The sequence below is a fragment of the Dermacentor variabilis genome, chromosome 5 (assembly GCF_050947875.1).
Source record: "Dermacentor variabilis isolate Ectoservices chromosome 5, ASM5094787v1, whole genome shotgun sequence".
NCBI classification, from domain to species: domain Eukaryota; kingdom Metazoa; phylum Arthropoda; class Arachnida; order Ixodida; family Ixodidae; genus Dermacentor; species Dermacentor variabilis.
Window position 1 is genome coordinate 39,278,713 of NC_134572.1, and position 20,778 is coordinate 39,299,490.

General features: G+C 42.3%; 1 protein-coding gene across 2 annotated transcripts in view; it reads left to right on the forward strand.

The window, feature by feature from the left end:
* The window catches only part of LOC142582439 (atrial natriuretic peptide receptor 1-like), a 279,999-nt gene that overhangs the window by 254,501 nt on the left and 4,720 nt on the right, over window positions 1–20,778 (forward strand). For both annotated transcript variants that reach the window (XR_012828436.1, XM_075692164.1), the window contains exons 16-20: window positions 2,082–2,205; window positions 7,295–7,363; window positions 8,128–8,302; window positions 10,080–10,178; window positions 15,264–15,355. Coding sequence is in view for 1 of the 2 variants with exons in the window: in XM_075692164.1 (XP_075548279.1) it covers window positions 2,082–2,205; window positions 7,295–7,363; window positions 8,128–8,302; window positions 10,080–10,178; window positions 15,264–15,355 (559 nt within the window). In the remaining variant the exon portion in view is untranslated. The remainder of the gene's footprint in view (window positions 1–2,081; window positions 2,206–7,294; window positions 7,364–8,127; window positions 8,303–10,079; window positions 10,179–15,263; window positions 15,356–20,778) is intronic.

Sequence of the window (20,778 nt, forward strand, 5' to 3'; positions counted from 1 at the left end):
TTTTACACCCGAGATATTCAGACTTTGACATATTGTCGACATCATTCATAACGTGTCTCTGTTTGGGCACCAAATGACAACAACATTGTAGCAAATCCGAAATTATGTATAATCGCTTTTTTTTCGTGGCCACTTTATTTAAAAACACGAGAAACACAAGGCCTTCGATTATTGTCCAGGGCTAGACCGTGGAAGCATCAAACTATTGTGAGCAAGCGAAGTTCTTTATAATTTTTCACGAATATTATGCAGCTTGTATAGCTGCATTAGAGTGTACTCAGCCAAAGAAACAACCTAGCAGAGCTCGATCATTACTGCGGCTCTTAACACATCTACTACAACAACAGCAGCAAGCTTTCCCAGCGAACACCACTATATTCTCACGGACAGCTTCATTGCGATGCGCGCAACACAAAATTGCGTCTTCATCCCCTACAATGTTTCACTGTTGCACGCACACGTACACATACATTGTACACACACATTGTACGCACACATTGTTGGCATTGGTCTGGTACTGCTGAGGTTGCTAGGTGAACTCCCAGGCATGGTGGCTGCATTCGCACTAAGGCGAAGTGCGAAACTACTCGTACGCCTAGAATTAGGTGCACGTTAAAGAACATCAGCTGGACAAAATTAATGCAGGGCCTTCCACAACAACAAGTATTCTTTTTAATAAACATGGGTACGGCGCTAAGCAGGACGAAGAACAACACTAAAAGCACGGGTCCGGCGCTTCGCATCAACTGGCTTCACTCTCTGCATGGAAGAAACACACGGTCGCTTCCAAATTTGCGAATGCGCGGCATATCACTCAAATCACCTATCACTCCGTCTTAATGTCATTGTGTTTCTTAGCGCTCTAACCATGTTTTGTAGTAACAGTAGCCAGATAGCCCAGCTTTCAGCTATAGCCGTAGTGTTGTAACGACGCACAACGTATTATTGGTATATTCTGCGTGGTGCTGGTGCCTCAAAACTCTGATTTAAGCACAAAAAAATTTAACGCATAGCCTTTAGTACCCTTTTCGGTAAGCTTGTGGGACTTTCAGTTGTGCATAGTTCAACAAACTAATTACTGTTTTATTAATCATGATAATAACAATTCAGTTTTTACTCAATAACATTTCATTGCTTTTATGCAAATGTACTCCCCATGGCCAGAAATGAGCTCAACAAGTTGTCCTCATTTTCATTGATTAGTACGCTAAATCTCATGGAACAACCAACTAGCCGCCACTCTCAGAATCAATGTGGATCGCGTAGAATCCCTCTCAGTCTTCCACACACACTAAAGCTGCATGATATCGCAGTGGTTATTGCGTCCACTTGTCCACGTATTGTGCGCAGTTACGCGATGGCGAAGCTGACGAAGAGGATGTGGGCCAGCGCTGAAGTCACAATGACGACAAATCTTGATGGTGGTCGTAGGAGCAACAAACAGGCAGAGCAAATCCAGTTTCAAACTAATAACGGTTCTTATAACTTCTCTACATGAAGAATTTGCTGTGCACCATACGCGAGAGATTTATAGAGCACTGGAGAGTGGGTCAAATTATAACGCAGATGCTAAAAGCCTGTAAATGTAGCGTTTCTGTAATAAACACCTTTTGGTCAGTCAGTAGTCCAAACTAAGTGGATTTCTCAACGTAGATCTTCACGGGTTTAGCTGCACTCTTTAAGGGATCCGACATTATGAACAAGGCAATCGCAAACATACCTGCTATCTACTCTCGCTCAGCATGACATATCTGCGTATGAAATATCCTCCTTAGCGTGACCAAAAAACCCTTACGGGCTCCAAAATGTCTGTGCTTTTTCATGTTGACTTGGTCAGTCACGGTAACTTCTTCATTCTTTATGGATGTTATCTGAAAAGAAAAATTTTTGTCCGACCCTTGACTAAAAATAAGCCCATTATTTCTTATGTCACAGCAGCACTTTTATATCATTTTTCATATCGCAGTTCTAGTTTTCTTCTAGAATCTGTTTTGTTCTTGGTCTTGTGTTTGTCTGATTCACCGTCAGCACAAGCAGTTCTTGGTGTCTCATTAAAAACAACGTTTTTTTTTCGCTTGCAGATCAGTAGCGAGCCAGCTCATTAAGGGTCAAGCAGTCCGTGCTGAATCATACGACATCGTCACCATTTACTTTAGCGACATCGTGGGATTTACATCGCTATCTGCCCAAAGCACTCCTATGCAGGTAATTCAATTTTCCTTGGCGAGGTTTCTCTGCCATGGTAACGGTGAAAAGGTGGTATTATTGTGTCCGCTTTATTGAGACGGCTACAAATCCTTGGAATAACGAACTGAACGCTATAAGATGATCATTTACCTCAGCCCTTGCGAATGCAGTTACGTTACCTGTAACCCCTGAGCTATTTACTCTATCTTCAAGTAGTGCTCTTAGCAGAGGTGGGGATAAAAATACTGCGGGGATCTACCAGCGCGTACCAAACTGCATTTTTTCGCTCCCTGACGACGCAAGCGTCTGATGTTGAGACAAGCGCATTGCGCATGCACGTACTTTCGTACTCGCGTGCCTGACAATACGCCCACTTCCGGCCAACAGCCTCCTGTTTGAATCGCAACGAGTGCAGCAGATTACGCTAAAAGCGCGTGCTGCCTGTTTCGGCCGGCGTCGTGTGTCAGAATGGTTGAGACGAACGCCACTCTCCTAGTGTAATGCGCTGCGCTCACCGCGCTTGTGCTATGCGCAGTCTCGACAGCAGGCGCTTGCATCATCGGAGGGCGCAAAGATGCAGTGTGGCGCGCACTTCGCAGATCCTGAAGCATTTTGTCCCAGTTTTTATTGCGAGAAAACCAGAGCTTCGTGTTTCTGTTTAATTGGGAAGAGAGTGGTGGGAGTGGAGAAGGGAAAGGTTGCAGGGAAAATGGATTGACCCGTTGAAAAAAAAATGACGTTAATACAATGATGATGTTTCAAGTAATAAATAAAAGAAGTAAATATACACTTTTTAAAAGTATACAGAATAATTTATTTGGAGTCTCTGCCCAACCCTACTATGAGGTCATCTGGAGGAAAGGGACATCGCTCAGGTTGTCGGTCGAAGACTCAAATAGTGCGAGGCCTCCAACTGCAGTGTCAGTTCTGAAATAAATCGCTAAAATTTGATAAATGCTTATTGTGCACAGCATTCAAGTTTTATGTTGCCTCATTGGTCGAAAGATTGTCCCAGTTCCACTTATAATAGCAGGCTTTCATGCTTTTTTTTTCGTATTGTTACTGACACGTAACTCCTTTAGCTTTTCGGTATTTCTTCTTAGGCACACAATGTTTTCCCTTATCATGCAGGGGAACTTTGCTATACCAATTTTCATTTATTTTTATTCTCGTTACGCATTTGTCATCGTTAAGTGCATGGAAAGTTACTACCCATCTCTAGCTGCGATATGCCCGACCAGAACCCTTTCCTATACTGCGATTCTTTCAGCGCACTTGCGACACTGCGCTCGTTAAAGGGACGCTGAAGAAGAATATTAAGTTAAGCTGTTTTAGCAAATTCCGCTTCAGCAATAGCATAACTGCCACTATAAGCTAGAAACGAGATTTTTCAAGTGAGGAAGTACGCAGTAACTAAAAATGGACGACTACGCCATCCACCAAGTTTACCCATCTGCTCACCAACACTTCATGGATTTTGATAGTTTCTACTCGAGCATCCTAATTGTCTGCCGGTAGAGGTGGTCTGAACTGCGTCCTAAAATAACAATGTACGTTCCATCGCCCTTTGCGCGGTCCTTAACTTGTTCTCAAGCTTCTTTGTCAGTCTCCAAGTTTCTGCCGCATATGTCAGCACTGGTAAAATGCACTGATTGTACACCTTCCTTTTCAATGATAATGGTAAGCTTCCAGTCAGGAGCTAGCAATGACTGCCGTATGCGATCCAACCCATTTTTATTCTTCTGTGAATTTCCTTCTCATGATCAGGGTTCCCTGTGACTAATTGACCTAGGTAAACGTACTCCTTCAGAGACTCTAGAGGCCGACTGGCGATCCTGAACTTTTGTTGCTTTGCCCGGCTATGTATCATTATCTTTGTCTTCTGCATATTAATCTTGGACCCCACTCTTACGCTTTCTCTGTTAAGGCCCTCAATCATGTGTTGTAACTCGTCTGCATTGTTGCTAAATAGAACAATGTCATCAACAAACCGAAGTTTGCCGAGATATTCGCCGTCGATCTTTACTCCTAAGCCTTCCTAATTTAATAGGTTGAATACTTCTTCTAAGCACGCAGTTAATAGCAGTGGAGAACTGGCAGTGAAGTCAATTAAAGTATAGGGGAGTGTAATCCAGCACCGCTTACGCCTTTGTCACCTGTCACCTGTCACCGCACCTGTCAAGTTTTACGGGACGGTCATGGTTGAAAGCATGTTTCATATCCGCAGTCATGATAGTGCATCACACTGGCTCTAACGGATTCTCTTGCTACCATCGTATTTTCCTCCGACAGCCACCACCATCAGTTTGAAGACCACATCGGCGGCAGCAGAACTTGCAGCTATTCGTACTGCACTTCGTCTCGACAGCTAATAATATCACTGAAGATCGTTCGTATTAAGTCATTAGAAGGTGGTACTGCAATGTTCACTAGCAGCCACATGGTGTGCAGTACATGAACACACAGTCACCTAAAGTACACAGTCAGTTGCGCAACTACAGGATCACACATTAGTGATCGCCATCAGAAAGATGAGTCATACCTTGACTGAGAAAAAGTACCACGTCACATTTCAGTTGTTTTCAAGCACTGCGGCATTATAAGTAGTGAACATGTCAATAACGCTGCTTTGCGCAATCCTGAAGGCACGCGAAATAACCGATACGTTGTGATGGTCAGATGTAGCGAGAATACGTGGTAGGCTAACACGAGACATGACTTTCTTCGTGTAGAAACCGCGATGTTTTTGAAACAAGCGACTGTACCAGCTGGACTCTCCGCTCCGACTTCGCTTTTCATTAGGACTACACGCCCGCATGAGGCTACCCTGCTTTGTAGGCTATAGCTAGGAGTAGGAGTAACCTTTACAAAATCTTTTCCCATTCGTACTGGAATGGCTGACAGCGTTACTTTAGGTGACTGTGATGGCGAGGAGATCCCTCCACACGTTCTTTATCTCTACATGTCCATGATACAGTGCACAGAGATGATTGCTCCCGCCTGCACTAGCTCGCGTTGATGGCAGGCCAATGTCAGAAGAAATCATTTCGAAATGCCATCCTCAAAACTCCCTGAAGCAGATGACTACGGAAATATTGTTACATTTCTGAAGGACAACAAACCTTTCCTAGCAATTTAGGTCTAACCATAGCAGTGATTTTTATTCTGCGCTGTGATTTGAATGGATAGTTCGTGTGTATGTGCTCTGGGTGAAGAGCTTCAACCGTAGCAACAATTGCCATCGCGAGAGACCACCCAATAACGACTTGTATAGCTGTCGACGCACTCCGGGTGCATGTTCGCCATATATCTAGGGTACCTGGCCACCATCTCGCCCACTTACCTGAGAAAATACCAAGGCAGCGTTTTCCAGATCAGTTGCGGCTAAGTAGTATTCTTTGTCATTGAGTTACTCGCCCGCAACAAGATCGCCATCCCTGCTGTGATGCGTGAAAAAGCCTCCTGTGTACCTTGCTGTTCCAGGAATTGCGAAGAAGGCTTGACCACCGCGGCTCTCGAGCAAATTACATTGGAACTTTTCCATTGCTCGTACGCTAACTGAATCCATGTCTACACGGACGATTCTGTCTCTGAAAGTTTCATGGGCGCCATTGTTATACCATCTCAATCGGCGGTCATCAAGTTTAAGACTTCACACGTAACGACATCTACAGGTTCCGCAATGGCCGCTCTCCGCGCTGCTGTATAATACATTGAAAAAGAACCGCCTAGCAAATGGGCAATATTTTGGGATTCGAAAGCAGCCCTCCAAAGCTTGCGACGTTTGCAACGAGGTAATTACGAGCAACTGGTGTCCCAAATCAACGAAAGTTGCCATATACATATATACATATAACATATAATCTTTCAGTGACTTCCGGAACATTGTGGCATCGTTGGTAATCACCTCGCCGATGACGCTGCCCGACGTGCCCAGGCTTGGGCACGGACACTCCTTATACCATTATCGAGAGTAGACGCTGCAAGAGAGCTTCGCAGTCTCACTCGTACCTTCAGGTTAAGCATTGGCATACACCACAGAACTCTAACTGTCATTTATGCAGCCTTGTCTCATCACTCAAACTGAAGTTACCAGCAAACCTTTCACAACATGACGCAACACTGCTGTGTCGGCTGTAGACGGGAGTAGCATTCACCAATTCCTACAGCTATCGCATTGGAATGGCGGACTCGCCGATGTGCGCTAAGTGCAAGTGTGAAGAGAACTTCAGTAATCTTCTGTGCCAGTCTTCTCCCTTCGATAACCATCTTCAGACTCTCCAGTGTGCCTTGAATAGACTGGATGATAGACCATAGACCACAAGCAAAGGTCTTTGGAGCCTGGCCTCACAGTTCATTAGCCCAGAAAGCCACTCGACTGCTTCTTCACTACCTGAAAGCAACAGACTTAAGTGCTCGACTGTAGACATCCTGCACCTAACTTAATGCATGTGAAAGTGTGATATTGACTCATGCCTTCTCTATCCCCCTCACTCTCCCCTCCCCACGTGTAGGGTAGTAAACTGGACTGAGTCTGGTTAACCTTTCTGTCTTTCCTTCCTCCCTTATCTCTCTCTCTCCATTTACTTCTTACCGTTTTAGCTCTCTTCCAGCGTCCCCGGATTTGTCGTTGCGAACCGGATTTTTTATTCCTGTTAACATCCCTACCGTTCTCCTTTCTTTCGTCTCTCTCTTTCTCTCTCCACCTCGGTTCGTCTTTTTTCTAACGTTTTCTATATACTTCCCATCGTTGTCAGGGTAATTGAAAGGTTCATGCCATGATCGACACAGTCTTATTTTTATGACACGCTTGCATTTATGCGACTGGATCGCGTATCATTCACATTGCTATTATAGCAGTCATGTTTCGCATTTACAGAATATTAATAATAATTGTAATATTTCTTGTACGTAGGAATATAATCAGAATTTATGAAAGCATTAGTCAGTCTTGTTAGCGCTAGTAACTACATCACATCGAAGCCATCAAAACCAACTAGCCCAACTTTCTGCGTTATTTACTCTGCGTTGATCCTCAGCGCTTACAGAAATATCTACATACTTTGAGTAAGTAATTCGCATGTTTTCGTGACATTCTTATCTTCAGGTGGTGGATTTGCTCAACGACCTTTACACCTGCTTTGATTCTGTGATTGAAAGCTTCGACGTCTACAAGGTAACAAATTCAAGAATGAATTACGTGTTTCTCTCTCAAATTTTCTCTCTCAAATGTTCCCTCCTCAAGAACAAGATGTGTATATTTGTCGCTAACAGTTAGGGCCGAACCTGGCCGTTATTAGCACATAGCATTAACGCTCCCCAATTTAGGGTAGAAAACCATATGCAGCGTGATTAAACTCCCTGCCTGCCTTTCTTCTCTCTTTTCATATGATCTTGTCATAAACGTTTCATTCCGAAGGTCCCTTGAGGCATGTGGAATTCTTTCAAAAGTTTATTTTGTTGGCAAACTGTCTTTAAAACCTCATATTCGTAATAATTCTCGGGAGGGCAAAATGAACATTCATGAGCGCTGCGGAAATTATAAAATCACAGGACGTCATGACGAAAATTTCTGACTGTTATTTGAACACTACCAGCTGACCGAATGGACCACCCTTCTGGAGCCATATATATTGCGACGAGGCCGCCTGGAGTAGGACTGTTTAGTAAATCATTATGTCACACGTTCTTAGTCATACTACAAAAGCTAAGCTTATTGGCATGCCACATTATAAATTTGGTCAGCCCTCATGGCTGAAAATATTTCAGCTCTTGGAAGCCCGCACTACGTCAGTGACAAGCCGGAAAACCTCAAGAAATAAGATTGCCTAATCGTTTCTGTAAAGTACACTAATAGTCATTCCAATATAGTACTTAACAATGAAAGACTTTAATATCTGAATGCGCACTGAAATATTTATTCCATTTATTCTTACGCAGGTAGAAACAATAGGCGACGCTTACATGGTTGTCTCTGGCTTACCGGTCAGGAACGGCATCATGAATGCACGTGAAATTGCCCGGATGTCACTTGCGCTCCTCAAGCAAGTGCTCTCCTTCAAGATTCGGCATCGGCCAGGAGAGCAGCTGAACTTACGCATTGGCATTCACACTGGTAAGTAATGGTCCTGCATTCAGTAGAAGGCATGATGTAGAGTAATTTATCTACTGTGTATGGCGTTTATGTGAGCTCTGTCAGTGTTTGTGGCGAAAAAGAGGGCCTCGATTCTGCCTTGTTCGTCGCAGTTTGTTGGAAAATTACGCCTTCGGAATTGAGGTCTACCTTGAATGAAAGTATGTCGGTGAATCTATGTTTTTAATGCCGTACGTGCGTTGTTTTGCAGTTAAGAGAAAACTCTTTTCGAAAATAAAGCGCCTTGTTGTGAAATGCACCTCAAATTAGATGCAGTGCGAAATTCCTTCAGTAGCCGTATTCCGGTTGAATTAATTGTTGGGCTAGTTAGCCTTGCACTGCTATCGAGGAACATTAACGCAAACACGAAGGCACAGGAACAAAAGATGAATACAAGTGTAGCGCTTAGATTCATGTCAGCGATGCGTTTCAATTTTCGTTGACGTGGCACTGTGTTTGGACATGAAAGGGTTATGTGCAATAATGCGCACAACCCTTTTCAAGTGAAATCTGTGCACATTGTCTGCAAGAAATTTTGTTGTGCGGGCTTCACTTGCTGGCGGTATACCTATATGGGATATACAGAGTTAGTAACAGAGGCACTCCTAATTAGTCCACATGGATAATTGCCCCCTCGCTGAAACTGAAATTCTTGACTAGACGGAAATCACCGCGAGCGCCTATACATGTTCTGCTGGGTCACATAAAAAAGATTAGATTATGCAACAAGTTGTGACTTTTGGCACGCTCGTATGCCCATATTCTTCTCGCACACTATACGCTGTGTGACGTCCTCTGTGACGATGTGTGTGTGACAATGTGGATGTGGCAATGTGTGTCACGATGTGGCGCCTTGATAGAATGTGTGGCAGCTCGCACATATTCTTCTATAGTTCATCCCACACCTTATTTACTTCTCTTCTTTTCCCCTTTCATACCTCTAGTTTCTTATCTCAGTACAGGGTAGCCAGCCGCAGATATTCGCCGGTTAAATTATCTGCCTTTTCTTGTATCTCTCTGCGTATTACTAGTAATCGTTCCTTGCAGGAAAACATGAACGATCGACGCGTAATTGCGCCCATGTAACAGAGAGAGCGCTGCTGAAGCTGCAGTTAAGAAGAAAAATCAGCAACAACTAAATATAATAGCTCAGTGTGCAATCGTATTCAGAACTTCAGTGCAAGGATTCACTAAGCAAATATATACAAGACGGACTAGTCGACGTGCCTTCCGTTGGTGCCGCCGGTTTTGAGGTGGTTAAAATCATGTCACTGGCTGACCTCGTCCCTGAATATATTATTCGTGGTTTCCCTTTTACATGTATTGATAAACGTTTTCCGAACACTTAAACACCTTTTTTAAATTCCGAAACTATTCCAGGTAGATTGAGCCTTGTCGTGTGTAAATACCTTGGATAAGAATGTTATCAAACATTGAAAATATCCGTCAGTTCTGAGAAATTTTCATGTTTTTGTGTATCCACTGAGATTCCGTTAAACCACACTAAGAAAATTTCGCTTCAGAGTTCGACTGCACTAGGAACTTTTCTGAAGTCAAGCATACAATTAAATACTCGTTATTTTCTTTTGGGGGGGGGGGGAGGAGGTAGGGGAAGGGTGCCAGCATTTAGAGCTGCTATCTTGGCACGCGAAACCTCACCAATATATTCGTTTCAAGAATCAAACATGCAGACATCGTTCGGAACGCATAAGCTCAGCCCAAATAAATAGCAGCATCCTGTTTATATTTCTTTCACCAGGGGCATGTGCAGCGGGTGTTGTTGGATTGAAAATGCCACGGTACTGCCTTTTTGGGGACACTGTGAACACGGCTTCAAGAATGGAATCGAATGGACTGCGTGAGTATTAAGTTAAACAACTCTGTCGCCTCTAACGCAACTGTGCCAAATTGAATATTGCGCAAGATAAGCATAAGCGATGAAGAATCCATTATTTCGTTTACCTGCACAATTTGTACTTCTGTGAAAGGGATGAGAAGACCCAGATGGGAACATCTGTACCCACACCTGCATTAGCCTTCATATTTTGATTACGTGTTTTAGTAGCACGCCTGAGCTACTTACATGTATACTTTACACCATAAGAAACGCAAACTAAGCTGCCATTACTACTTTCTGCCGCTAATAAACGCAGATGCTGTCGGCGCCATTGTGTTATCGTGGAGCTTTTCTATTTCTTTTTCATTATACTTGACAAACTAGATGGGACAATAAAATACAAGAGAAAGAAAAACGTTTATAACGATACTATGCAATACTAAAACAGTGCCGTTCACATTTTCTTGTTCATTTTTCTTTGTGCGTGTGTGTAATAAGCAACGTCTCCTGTATGCTACAAGATAATAGAGAACATTACCGAAAATGAGCAAGAGCAGCAAGAGCGGAACAGCAATCACTTTCCTCCACCTGTCGCGGCACTTCGAAGAAATTGGAAAACGACTAATACCTGCTGCTCGGCCAGCTGGTTCATGATTCAAGCTCAAGAATAACGCAGAATAAAACATGAACGAGAGGGACAGGAGGAGCGCCAATCCTATTGGGGCAGGTCTTTTCCTTCTCCTCGGTGTAGAATTTGGCACTATTCTTAAGCTTGAAATTGGAAAGCCTTGTAGTGACATGGTCTTTACTGCACTTTGCGCTTTCAAGAATCTTTAAATATAACGGAAGCAGGAAACGTTTCGTGCTTCACGCTCCACGAGAAAGTCCTCTGAATGCCATTTGACATCACAGAAATTTTGACTTGCAAATTTTGTGCACCCGCTGGCCTTTAGCTTTTCAGCCTGGTCCGTGAGCATTCTCACTTATGGTGCACAAGCCGCTGCCTTGAATAATATTGAGTAATTTGGCCATTACGACTTACACGTAGGTCGAACAAGCAGCAGTCCCGGCTGCACGTTTCTTTGATTTAATAAGCGTGCTGGCTGAATACGGGTTTAATATGCCCTCGTAATCTATTCCAGAAAGAGTGGTGTTTGCCGTCTGAAAATTAGTTCACAAAAATGAATTTTCCTTATAGTTTTGCGGCATCCGTGCGGAGAAAGTCATTTTGATACTGGTATCCCGCAGCATATCCTTCAGGCCACTGCATAGTACGCAGTAATCTAGAACAATACTTCTGGCTTCATCTTTCCTATACGAAATAATTTCACTTTTATTTGCGCGTGAGTAATGCTGCTTCTTCTGCCCCCACGTAGTCGGGAAAAAATCTGACGCTCAGCTTTACATACAAATTAATCATATGCTTTATAAGAACTGTTCTAATTAACAATTATTTGTATTCGAGTATATCACGAGAAGCCAACAAACAAGGACACCAAGGAAAACATAGGGGAATCTGCTTGTACTTACTTATTGAATTAAAGAAATGATAAATTAATGGCAATGAAAGTGGAGGAAAAACAACTTGCTGCAGGGGGGGGACGGTGGGGAGGTCTTCACATTGCACGTGTGATGTTCTAATCAATTGAGCTACCGCGGCGCGGTTTCCCTATCCACTTTATTGTGATTTATGTGTTACTACTAGAACTAATATTGTAAGTGTTACTCCCAAACCTTGGCGGCGCATCAAGATCCTTTCTGCCGCAGGTGTCACCAGCACGTGATATTTCTGAGTGAAGGCAACTGGTCAATAAACCCAGGTAGCTCATTTGTTTAGAGCATCGTACGTGTAATGCGAAGACGCGGGATCGTTGCCCACCTGCGGCAAGCTGTTTCTTCATCCACTTTCGTTGCCATTAATTTATCATTTCTTTAATTCAATTAGTATGTACAAGTATTTTCCCCCTGTGTTCTCCTTCGGTTTGTCTTTTTTTGTTGGCTTCTCATGATATGATTATTAAAAGTGGGGCCCCTCGGTTAACGCCCTTTCTTCTAGTGTATCGAAGTATACCACTCATAGAAGAAATCAGTTTTAAATCAGGCATTTCCTAATTGTTGATGGCGATTTTCCTTCATGCTAATCGTACGTTTCGTGAAGGTCTAACTTACAGGATTGTGCTCTGAAAGTGATTGTCCATACATATTACTGGCTGCACGGGGCCTTTATATGCTGGCGATTATATATGCAAATTTTCAGCTTTTCTGGGTGCGTGCATCGTTTCAGTTTCAGTTTATTATTCATTCATAACAATTTGTTACAGGAAATGGCATACAGACAAGGGTCCCAAAGTCTGAGACTGCACCGGGACCCTTGGATTAGAAATAAGGCAGAATACAGAGCGGGTGAAATAAGGAAAATATAATGAAGAAACTGAGTGATGACACACATAAAAGATAAAAGAAAGAGGAAAGATGCACAATCAATGGTAATTACACAGGTTCTAATTAGCAAAATAACATTCTAGAAAATTAATGAGACAGCAAATAGTTCTTTAGTTCGCATTCGAAAGAGTACAAGGCAGATGAAAAATATATAAGAACAACGCACGCGACCTCAAAGCGACGTTCCACTTCCAGACCACATGCGCGGGCTTTTCTGATCGGGCGATGCAGCCATCATGTAGTAATGTTCTGACAGTTCTGACATTTTCGCGCCCGCGCACATCAATATTTGTTACCTCCGGACTTGGTGCCAGTCACAGTCAATGTAGCAAATAGTCTGTTCATTGAGCAGACAATCAGACGTCGCAAATGAGGACTGTATGCGCACCGTAGTCAGGACAGTAAACTGAAAGAAGATAGCTTCCCATATAGCTGACGCGAAAAAACATATTTACCTTGAATGTATTTCCCATGCCCATGGGCTACAAATATAATATTACATTTTTTTTATCAACTGCACTGATTCCATTAAGAATATTTACTTAATTATCTACCCCTGAAAAAGTCTGATCATTTCCCTTATCTAATATAGGGCATTCAAGGCAAGTTAAGGGATGTACGGGGTGTTTAATAGCATACAGGAGAAGTTCCTTAAATATAAAGATAATTAAATGATTTTCTCAGAATTTCTTTCACTAGGTACGTACACATACGTATACGTTTCAAAAATGGGTCGACATAATAATTAGAAAAGTAGATATGTAAATTAGCCTAACTTGTTAGCCAAGATAGCCACACATTTGATTGCAACGAAAAGACTTGGAGCTCGCCCATCGAGGTGCTCATAATTGTTTTCAGACACGCAAAATTTAGATGCTGCCATTTTTTACAACGTGAATAATTCTGGACAATCTGAGATAGATAATCGAAACTGAAATGCTAATGAGCGCAACTGTCGCTCTTTAGTAGGAGGCTAAGACTTCCTCATTGTTGGGCGAAAAATGATGCGGTGGTTTAGCATGCCATAACCACGATTTGCTTACGAGGCACGCCGTAGTGAGGGACTCCGAGTTAATTTTGACTACCTGGGTATCTTTAACGTGCAACCAAGGCACGGCACACGAGTGTTCTGGTATTTCGCGTTTATTTAAGTGCGACTAACATGGCCGTGATTTCAACCGGGACCTCGTTCTTAGCAAACCATCGCCATTGCTACTAAGCCACCCTGATGCGATGGGCAACTGTGGGGCAAGGGCGAAGCGAGCGAGATTGCTGTTGGTGGACGTACGCTTGATACTCACGTAGATGTGGTAAATTGGGCACATTCTTTAGAAATTTATTATATAGATATTGTGTCCATGCAGCGAAATTGTCTTCATGATATTTCTTCCCGGAAGTCAATAATGCAAATCACTTGCAATGCTAAAATTCAAGATAACCCTCATTTACGAGGTTGTGCAATAAATGGTAAATGTACTTATTAAGTGTACCTGGCTTTCTTTTCATTGCTGCCTCTTTGTTTTATTCTATTTCTGCTTTGGTTTTATTTTTATATGCAGTGTATCCTTGGCATACTATTTGTTTTTGTAAGTGTTCTAGTTACTCGTGTGGGTATGCACTATCTTAGTATCGTTGAGTTAATTGTTGCTATAGCCATCGTTCTGAGCTGTGTCCCGTGTTTACCAGTGCAGGGATCTTCGCGGTGGTTCCTAGGAACTCCCAAAAACCACACAGCAATGTTGTGACTGCTCGATCTCTTAGCATAATTATCTTCATCAATTGCCAGAAGTATACCAATATTATTAGAAAAATGTATGAGGCAGTTTCGTGAATGAACAGCATGGAACACAAGGCAGCATGGAAGAAAAGGCAGCTGTTCCTCCGTATCTTGGATATGCGTGAGGCATCACATTTTCCCCATTCTATGTCCGGAATGCTTCTGCAATCATGTTCAAAATAAAGAGGGGCGCAAATGTAGGCACAGACACCACAAACGCTCTAGTTTAAAAGCCATGCCACCTTCGTATGTTACCCTATCCTTTGTCATATTCCCGTGTGACAACACCTCATGCACCGGCTTTTATGATAACGTGGTGTCGTAATCGTGATAGATCGTGAAATTTTGCTGCACGCAACATATTTTGCAAGAATTAAGCTATTTGCAAGATCGCGCTCTTGTGTGTCAGATGCCACTTTAGTCAGACTGGAAAGTGCCTAAATAATAGGCGAGAACAGTAAGTGGATGTAGAAGAAACACGGACTGTCAGGATCTCTAATTCATCACTGTCAAAAGATGTCAATGTAGCTCTCTTATTGATAATGCACGTGTCTTACCATCGCTTCTCCTGGTATTGGGAAGAAATAAATGAAATATATCAGTTAGAGCATGAGCAGAACGCATCTGCGCCAATAATGTATCTGTTTCGTTTCTCGCCTAGTGTAGCTCTATCTTGAGTAAATGTCAGTTGTATACAGTTTGGCATTTGTGGTGGGTGTGTTTTTTTTTTCTTTTCGTTCAGTTTTATCTCGCACTGCTGGCACGAACTATAAATCTAAAAGCATTACTGAACACTTCTAATTCTCTGTTATTGTGGTACTCCACGACAATGAAGTAAGATATCTGCAAGGTGCTTAAAACGTATTTATTTTTCTTCCTTTTTTCAGCGCTTAGGATTCATGTCAGCTCATCGACAAAGGAAGTTTTAGATACATTCAAAACGTTTCAGCTGGAGCTACGCGGCGAAGTCGAAATGAAGGTAAGTGGTCATATTTTGATTTGAACGTGCGATTTATTTATTTAGTTGATAATTTTCGAAACCTTGGCAACATTGTTGAAGGTTTGTACCCAACATTTGCTTGCCTAATGAACTTATATAAAGTGTCATGAAAAAACAAGAAAGTCAGAACATATGCAAATATACAAATAATGACGAGAAGTTAGCGTCAGCGAGCATGAATCGATGAGCAGTGTAGTTAGCGCGACAAGACATTTTGTTGCCATGTGTACATAAGTATTCAGATAAAAAAAGAAAAAGCTAATCAATTGAAAGAAACAGCGCAATATAATATCATCATCATCATCAGCCCGGTTACGCCCACTGCAGAGCAAAGGCCTCTCCCATACTTCTCCAACTACCCCGGTCATGTACTAATTGTGGCCATGTTGTCCCTGCAAACTTCTTAATCTCCACCACCCACCTAACTTTCTGCCGCCCCCTGCTACGCTTCCCTTCCCTTGGAATCCAGTCCGTAACCCTTAATTACCATCGGTTACCTTCTTTCCTCATTACATGTCCTGACAATGTCCATTTCTTTTTCTTGATTTCAACTATGATGTCATTAGCTCACGTATGTTCCCTCACCCAATCTGCTCTTTTCTTATCCCTTCGTGTTACACCCATAATTCTTCTTTCCATAGCCCGTTGCGTCGTCCTGAATTTAAGTAGAACCCTCTTCGTAAGCCTCCAGGTTTCTGCCCCGTACGTGAGTACTGGTAGGACACAGCTGTTATACAATTTTCTCTTGAGGGATAATGGCAACCTGCTGTTCATGATCTGAGAATGCCTTCCAAACGCACCCCAGCCCATTCTTATTCTTCGGATTATTTCAGTCTCATGATCCGGATCCGCGGTCACTACCTGTCCCAAGTAGATGCATTTCCTTACCACTTGCAGTGCCTCGCTACCTATCGTAAACTGGTGTTCTCTTCCGATACTGTTAAACATTACTTTAGTTTTCGGCAGATTAATTCTTAGACCCACCCTTCGGCTTTGCCTCTCCAGGTCAGTGAGCATGCATTGCAGTTGGTCCCCTGAGTTACTAAGCAAGGCAATATTATCAGGGAATCGCAAGTTACTAAGGTATTCTCCATTAACTCTTATCCCCAATTCTTCCCACCTCAGGTCTCTGAATACCTCCTGTAAACACGCGGGGAATAGCATTGGAGAGATCGTATCTCCATGCCTGACGTCTTTCTTTATTGGGATTTTGATGCTTTCTTTATGGAGGACTACGGTGGCTGTGAAGCCGCTATATATATCTTTCAGTTTTTTTACATATGGCTCGTCTACACCCTGATTCCGTAATGCCTTCATGACTGCTGAGGTTTCGCTGGATCAAACGCTTTTCGTAATCAATATGCTACATGCTACAAGCTATATATAAGGGTTGGTTATATTCCGCACATTTCTCTATCACCTGATTGATAGTGTGAATATGGTCTATTGTTGTCTTTACGGAATCCTGCCTGGTCCTTTGGTTGACAGAAGTCTAAGGTGTTCCTGATTCTATTTGCGATTACCTTAGTAAACACTGTAGGCAACGAACAGTAAGCTGATCGGTCTATAATTTTTCAGGTCTTTGGCGATTTTTCAGCTCTTTGGCGTCCCCTTTCTTATGGATTAGGATTATGTTAGCGTTCTTCCAAGATTCCGGTACGCTCGAGGTCATCAGGCATTGTGTGCAATATAACAACTAATAATTAATCACAAATGTCGGGAAGTGTTGAGACACTTGCATAGTCAATGCAGGAATGGCGGGCACGCACAAGTTCTATATACTGGCAGATGCATATATATGTGAATAACTGAGCAAGAAAATGAGCAAGTAATTGGAAACACGACTGTAAAAAAGAAAGAAAAAATGAAATAGGCATGAAAACTAAGAAACTTTGCCACTGTTTGTAAGAAGCTTAATGAACGCATAAGAATTCAGTTTGCGCTTATCGATCATTTCATGGTCGACTAAAGTGTGGGATGTCCCTGTATGTATGCAACACAATGTCTTGGAAAGCCTTCAAGGCAAATAACTCTCGATTTTTTTACTTTAAAAATGCATTCACCTCTATAATGAAAGTTGGAATTGAGCTGACAGGTACGACGCATTGTAACAGTTCTGAAAAAGAACGATGTGTTTTGTCTCATCTTTAAGATCATTATTTTACTGCCTTCTTTGTTCCCTTTTATGCGCTTTGATAGCCCAACTTCCGACTCAAACAATTTATTTCGAAACTACTCTAATGCGTTATTTGTGGTTTCACCTGCAATTGCAAAAGTGACCTAGTTTAGTCAAGTTTAGTCAAAACGTACGCTTGAGACTGCTGCATGTTCAGAAGCCGGCTACAGAGGGATTACACGCCGCCGTTTTGTGTAATTACACGTGACAAACCTTCTCGTCCGTTATTTCCTGTTCTTGTCGCAATCTCTGCCACTCCTGTAGACCTGCAATATCTCATAACTGAGTTACGAGCATCTGGAAATAAATAATATACGTAAAACTAGAATTTATGCGGGTTCACAAGAATGAAACTGTAACAGTTGAGTGGACATTCCTTGACTTCATAAATTGCACAGAAAGTCGTACCGTACTGTTGACCACACTCAGGCAGCTTCTTTGATTGTGGTTTGTACTGCAGCGTTTTTACTTACATTTATTTTATGTCGTGTAGTTCTTGATTTGCTGCTTGTTATCCGCCTCAGATACGTTTCTGTGTTGCAATTTCATGTTTCTGTGTATTTCTTTCGAGTGCATGCATGCAGAACTTGAAAAGTCTTTGTTGCCTTACTTAGCGGGAGCTTTAGCTCAGGAGCTCCTGTATACATACATGGAAACGCAGAACTCGATTTTATTGGCAACCACTACATCAATTTTGATTAGGTTTATTGCGACTGATAGAAAACATCAGTCCCTAGTGACTGTACGGAAAATTTTGTTGACTCGATCGTTTGTTTTACACCAATTGTGGGAAATGGCAAAATTGCAATGTATATAGGTCTACATTTTACACTCTCTAGCTCAGTAAGGAATGATGATATCATAATGTTGTTAATTTTACACCGCTGTGAGATAGACTCCTACTTCTTTTTCAGGACTTTTCCAAACCCCCTCAAACTTTCTAATAATTTCATTTAAACTGCAAATTCTTATTAAAGCACTTCTGCGCGTTACATGTAGCGGAATAGGTGTCTAAGCCTCATTCATGATTTCAGCAACTAAGTAGTAGCTCTGGACATTCTCCCACACCTCAATGAAAACCGAATTAGGTAGGTCAAGAAAAGACTCCAGACACCAGTTTTAAAACGCATGCTCTCCTCATGTTAGGGTGCATGTTCCTAAAAAAATAATTTTGATTTAGTGCGTCAACACCAAAGTTGCACTTTATTAGCCTGAAGAGTTATATTTCTGCAAAGGACAGCACCACAGAGTTGACAGTAGCAAGCCGGGGCGCAATAGCATTTCATAATGCTGCCTCGGCGTCAAAAGAAGATAAATCATCAAAGATGAGGCTACTAGTTTAGTGCACCTCTTCAAATGAGAATTCACATTTTGTAACAGTCAAAGGCGTGCCAAGAAATTGTGTTGTTCTGTTCGTAGTAAAATCAAAACGAACGCTAATGGCGGCCATCCAAATAGTAGCTCGGATCGGGAGCTTGATATTCTGAGTAGATTTGGCATTTTGAATATAAGCTTTGACATTAACGGATTGAATGCGCGAGCTGGGCGTGTGATGTAGCATGCGCAGATTTATTGGTCGGTTCCCTGCTCCTAAGCCTACGTAGCGTGTGACGCCTGTGGTTATGATGTTTCACGCCTGCCAACATAGCCGTGTGAGGCGCTGGCTAAAGCTCCAAGGGATAGTTTTTACGCATGCATAAATGCCCGAGAAAGTGAGCACCAAGACGGCCGTCCCTGTGGTTAAGTTAAGCGTCACACGTGTAACGCGGAAGATGTGGGCTCAATTCCCACCTACGGCAAGTGGTATAGTCTCATCACTTTTCATTTCCCCTTTCCTTATTATTTCTATATTTCAACTAGACATATCAATTAACTGCCCGTATGCTTTCCATGTACCCATAGTCTGTTTTATACCTATAGTTCGAAATTAGAACTCATTGTAACCATTTGCCGTTTCCACCAACACTTCTCTTCGAACTTACCAATGATGTACCGGTGTGTCCCTTTCCTATAAGTTGGTTCTGCGATTACATGTGGGCGCTGTGTAGTAAGCCGGTTCGCTGTTTGTCGCTTCAGCTCTCTGGCGCACTTTACATACAAGGCGATGGTAGAATGTATTTAGGGATTCCTGATAACTCATAAGCAGTTAGAACGGGTGGGGCGGCCAGCGTTCAGAACAACGCATAACTATCCCGCTATGTCAGTTCAGAGCCTCATCTCGATTAACGAACGTAAGTAAGATAACAAAGAATAGTTACAGGCAATGGCGATTAGGGAGAAAAACGCACTTCAATTTGAACTGTGGTACTGGACTATAAACTAGCTCGCTATAACTACATTGCTCTTAGCATGCCTAACGGTGCTTGTAAAACTGTGACATACAGCGTTGACGTGACCACGAACGATTTAAATGCAAGTAAATGAATTTGTTTACCACGGGAATGGAAACGCGTTTGAGGATGGCAGGCAATTAGATTGTGTAGTAAAATTAGGAAATTGAGGAGGCAGTCAGTGGACGAAAAGCAGAATATATAGAATTTATTGACAGGAAGAACAGAGAGGTCGACCTGAGCTAGTGCGTTCTAGTCTGATACTCTGAACTGGGGAAGAGGGAAAGGGAGTGAAAGTACTGGGATGGGTGATGTTGATAAGAGAAGTAGTAAGTGCTTATGTACAAGAGACAGTTGTCTTGCTAGAGCCGCAGGTCGAGCTTGGTGTCCTGCAGAAACTTCAACAACACTTTAGTTGCACGTATTGAAGTTGCAGTGTCAGGCCATGGCCGAGGATAGCGTCTTCCGACAGTGGTTGCTTGCCAACGCTGGCTAGGGAAATTTCCAACATCCTTCGCTCCAGCATATATGCTGGGCAATCGTAGAGTATTTATTTATTTTATTTATTTACAATACTGCCAGTCTCTACTGAGACCATAGCAGGAGGGCACTATATATATGCACATAAACAAAGAACACTGATAATGTTAAGTATGAATACATGTATAACGTCAGTTTTGCACCTTAAAACATGAACAATTTTTACTACAAAATGTATACACCAAACAAAAGTACATGCGAACTTTCAAAAAAAAGTAAGAAATGGCAATTGAGGTATTCTACAGTGCATACCCGACTACATACACAGGACACAAGTACATGGTGGTTTGCACGATCAATAATAGCAGTAGCAATTTTAACTTGCTAAACAATTTTTTCAATTTCTAATTCAAACT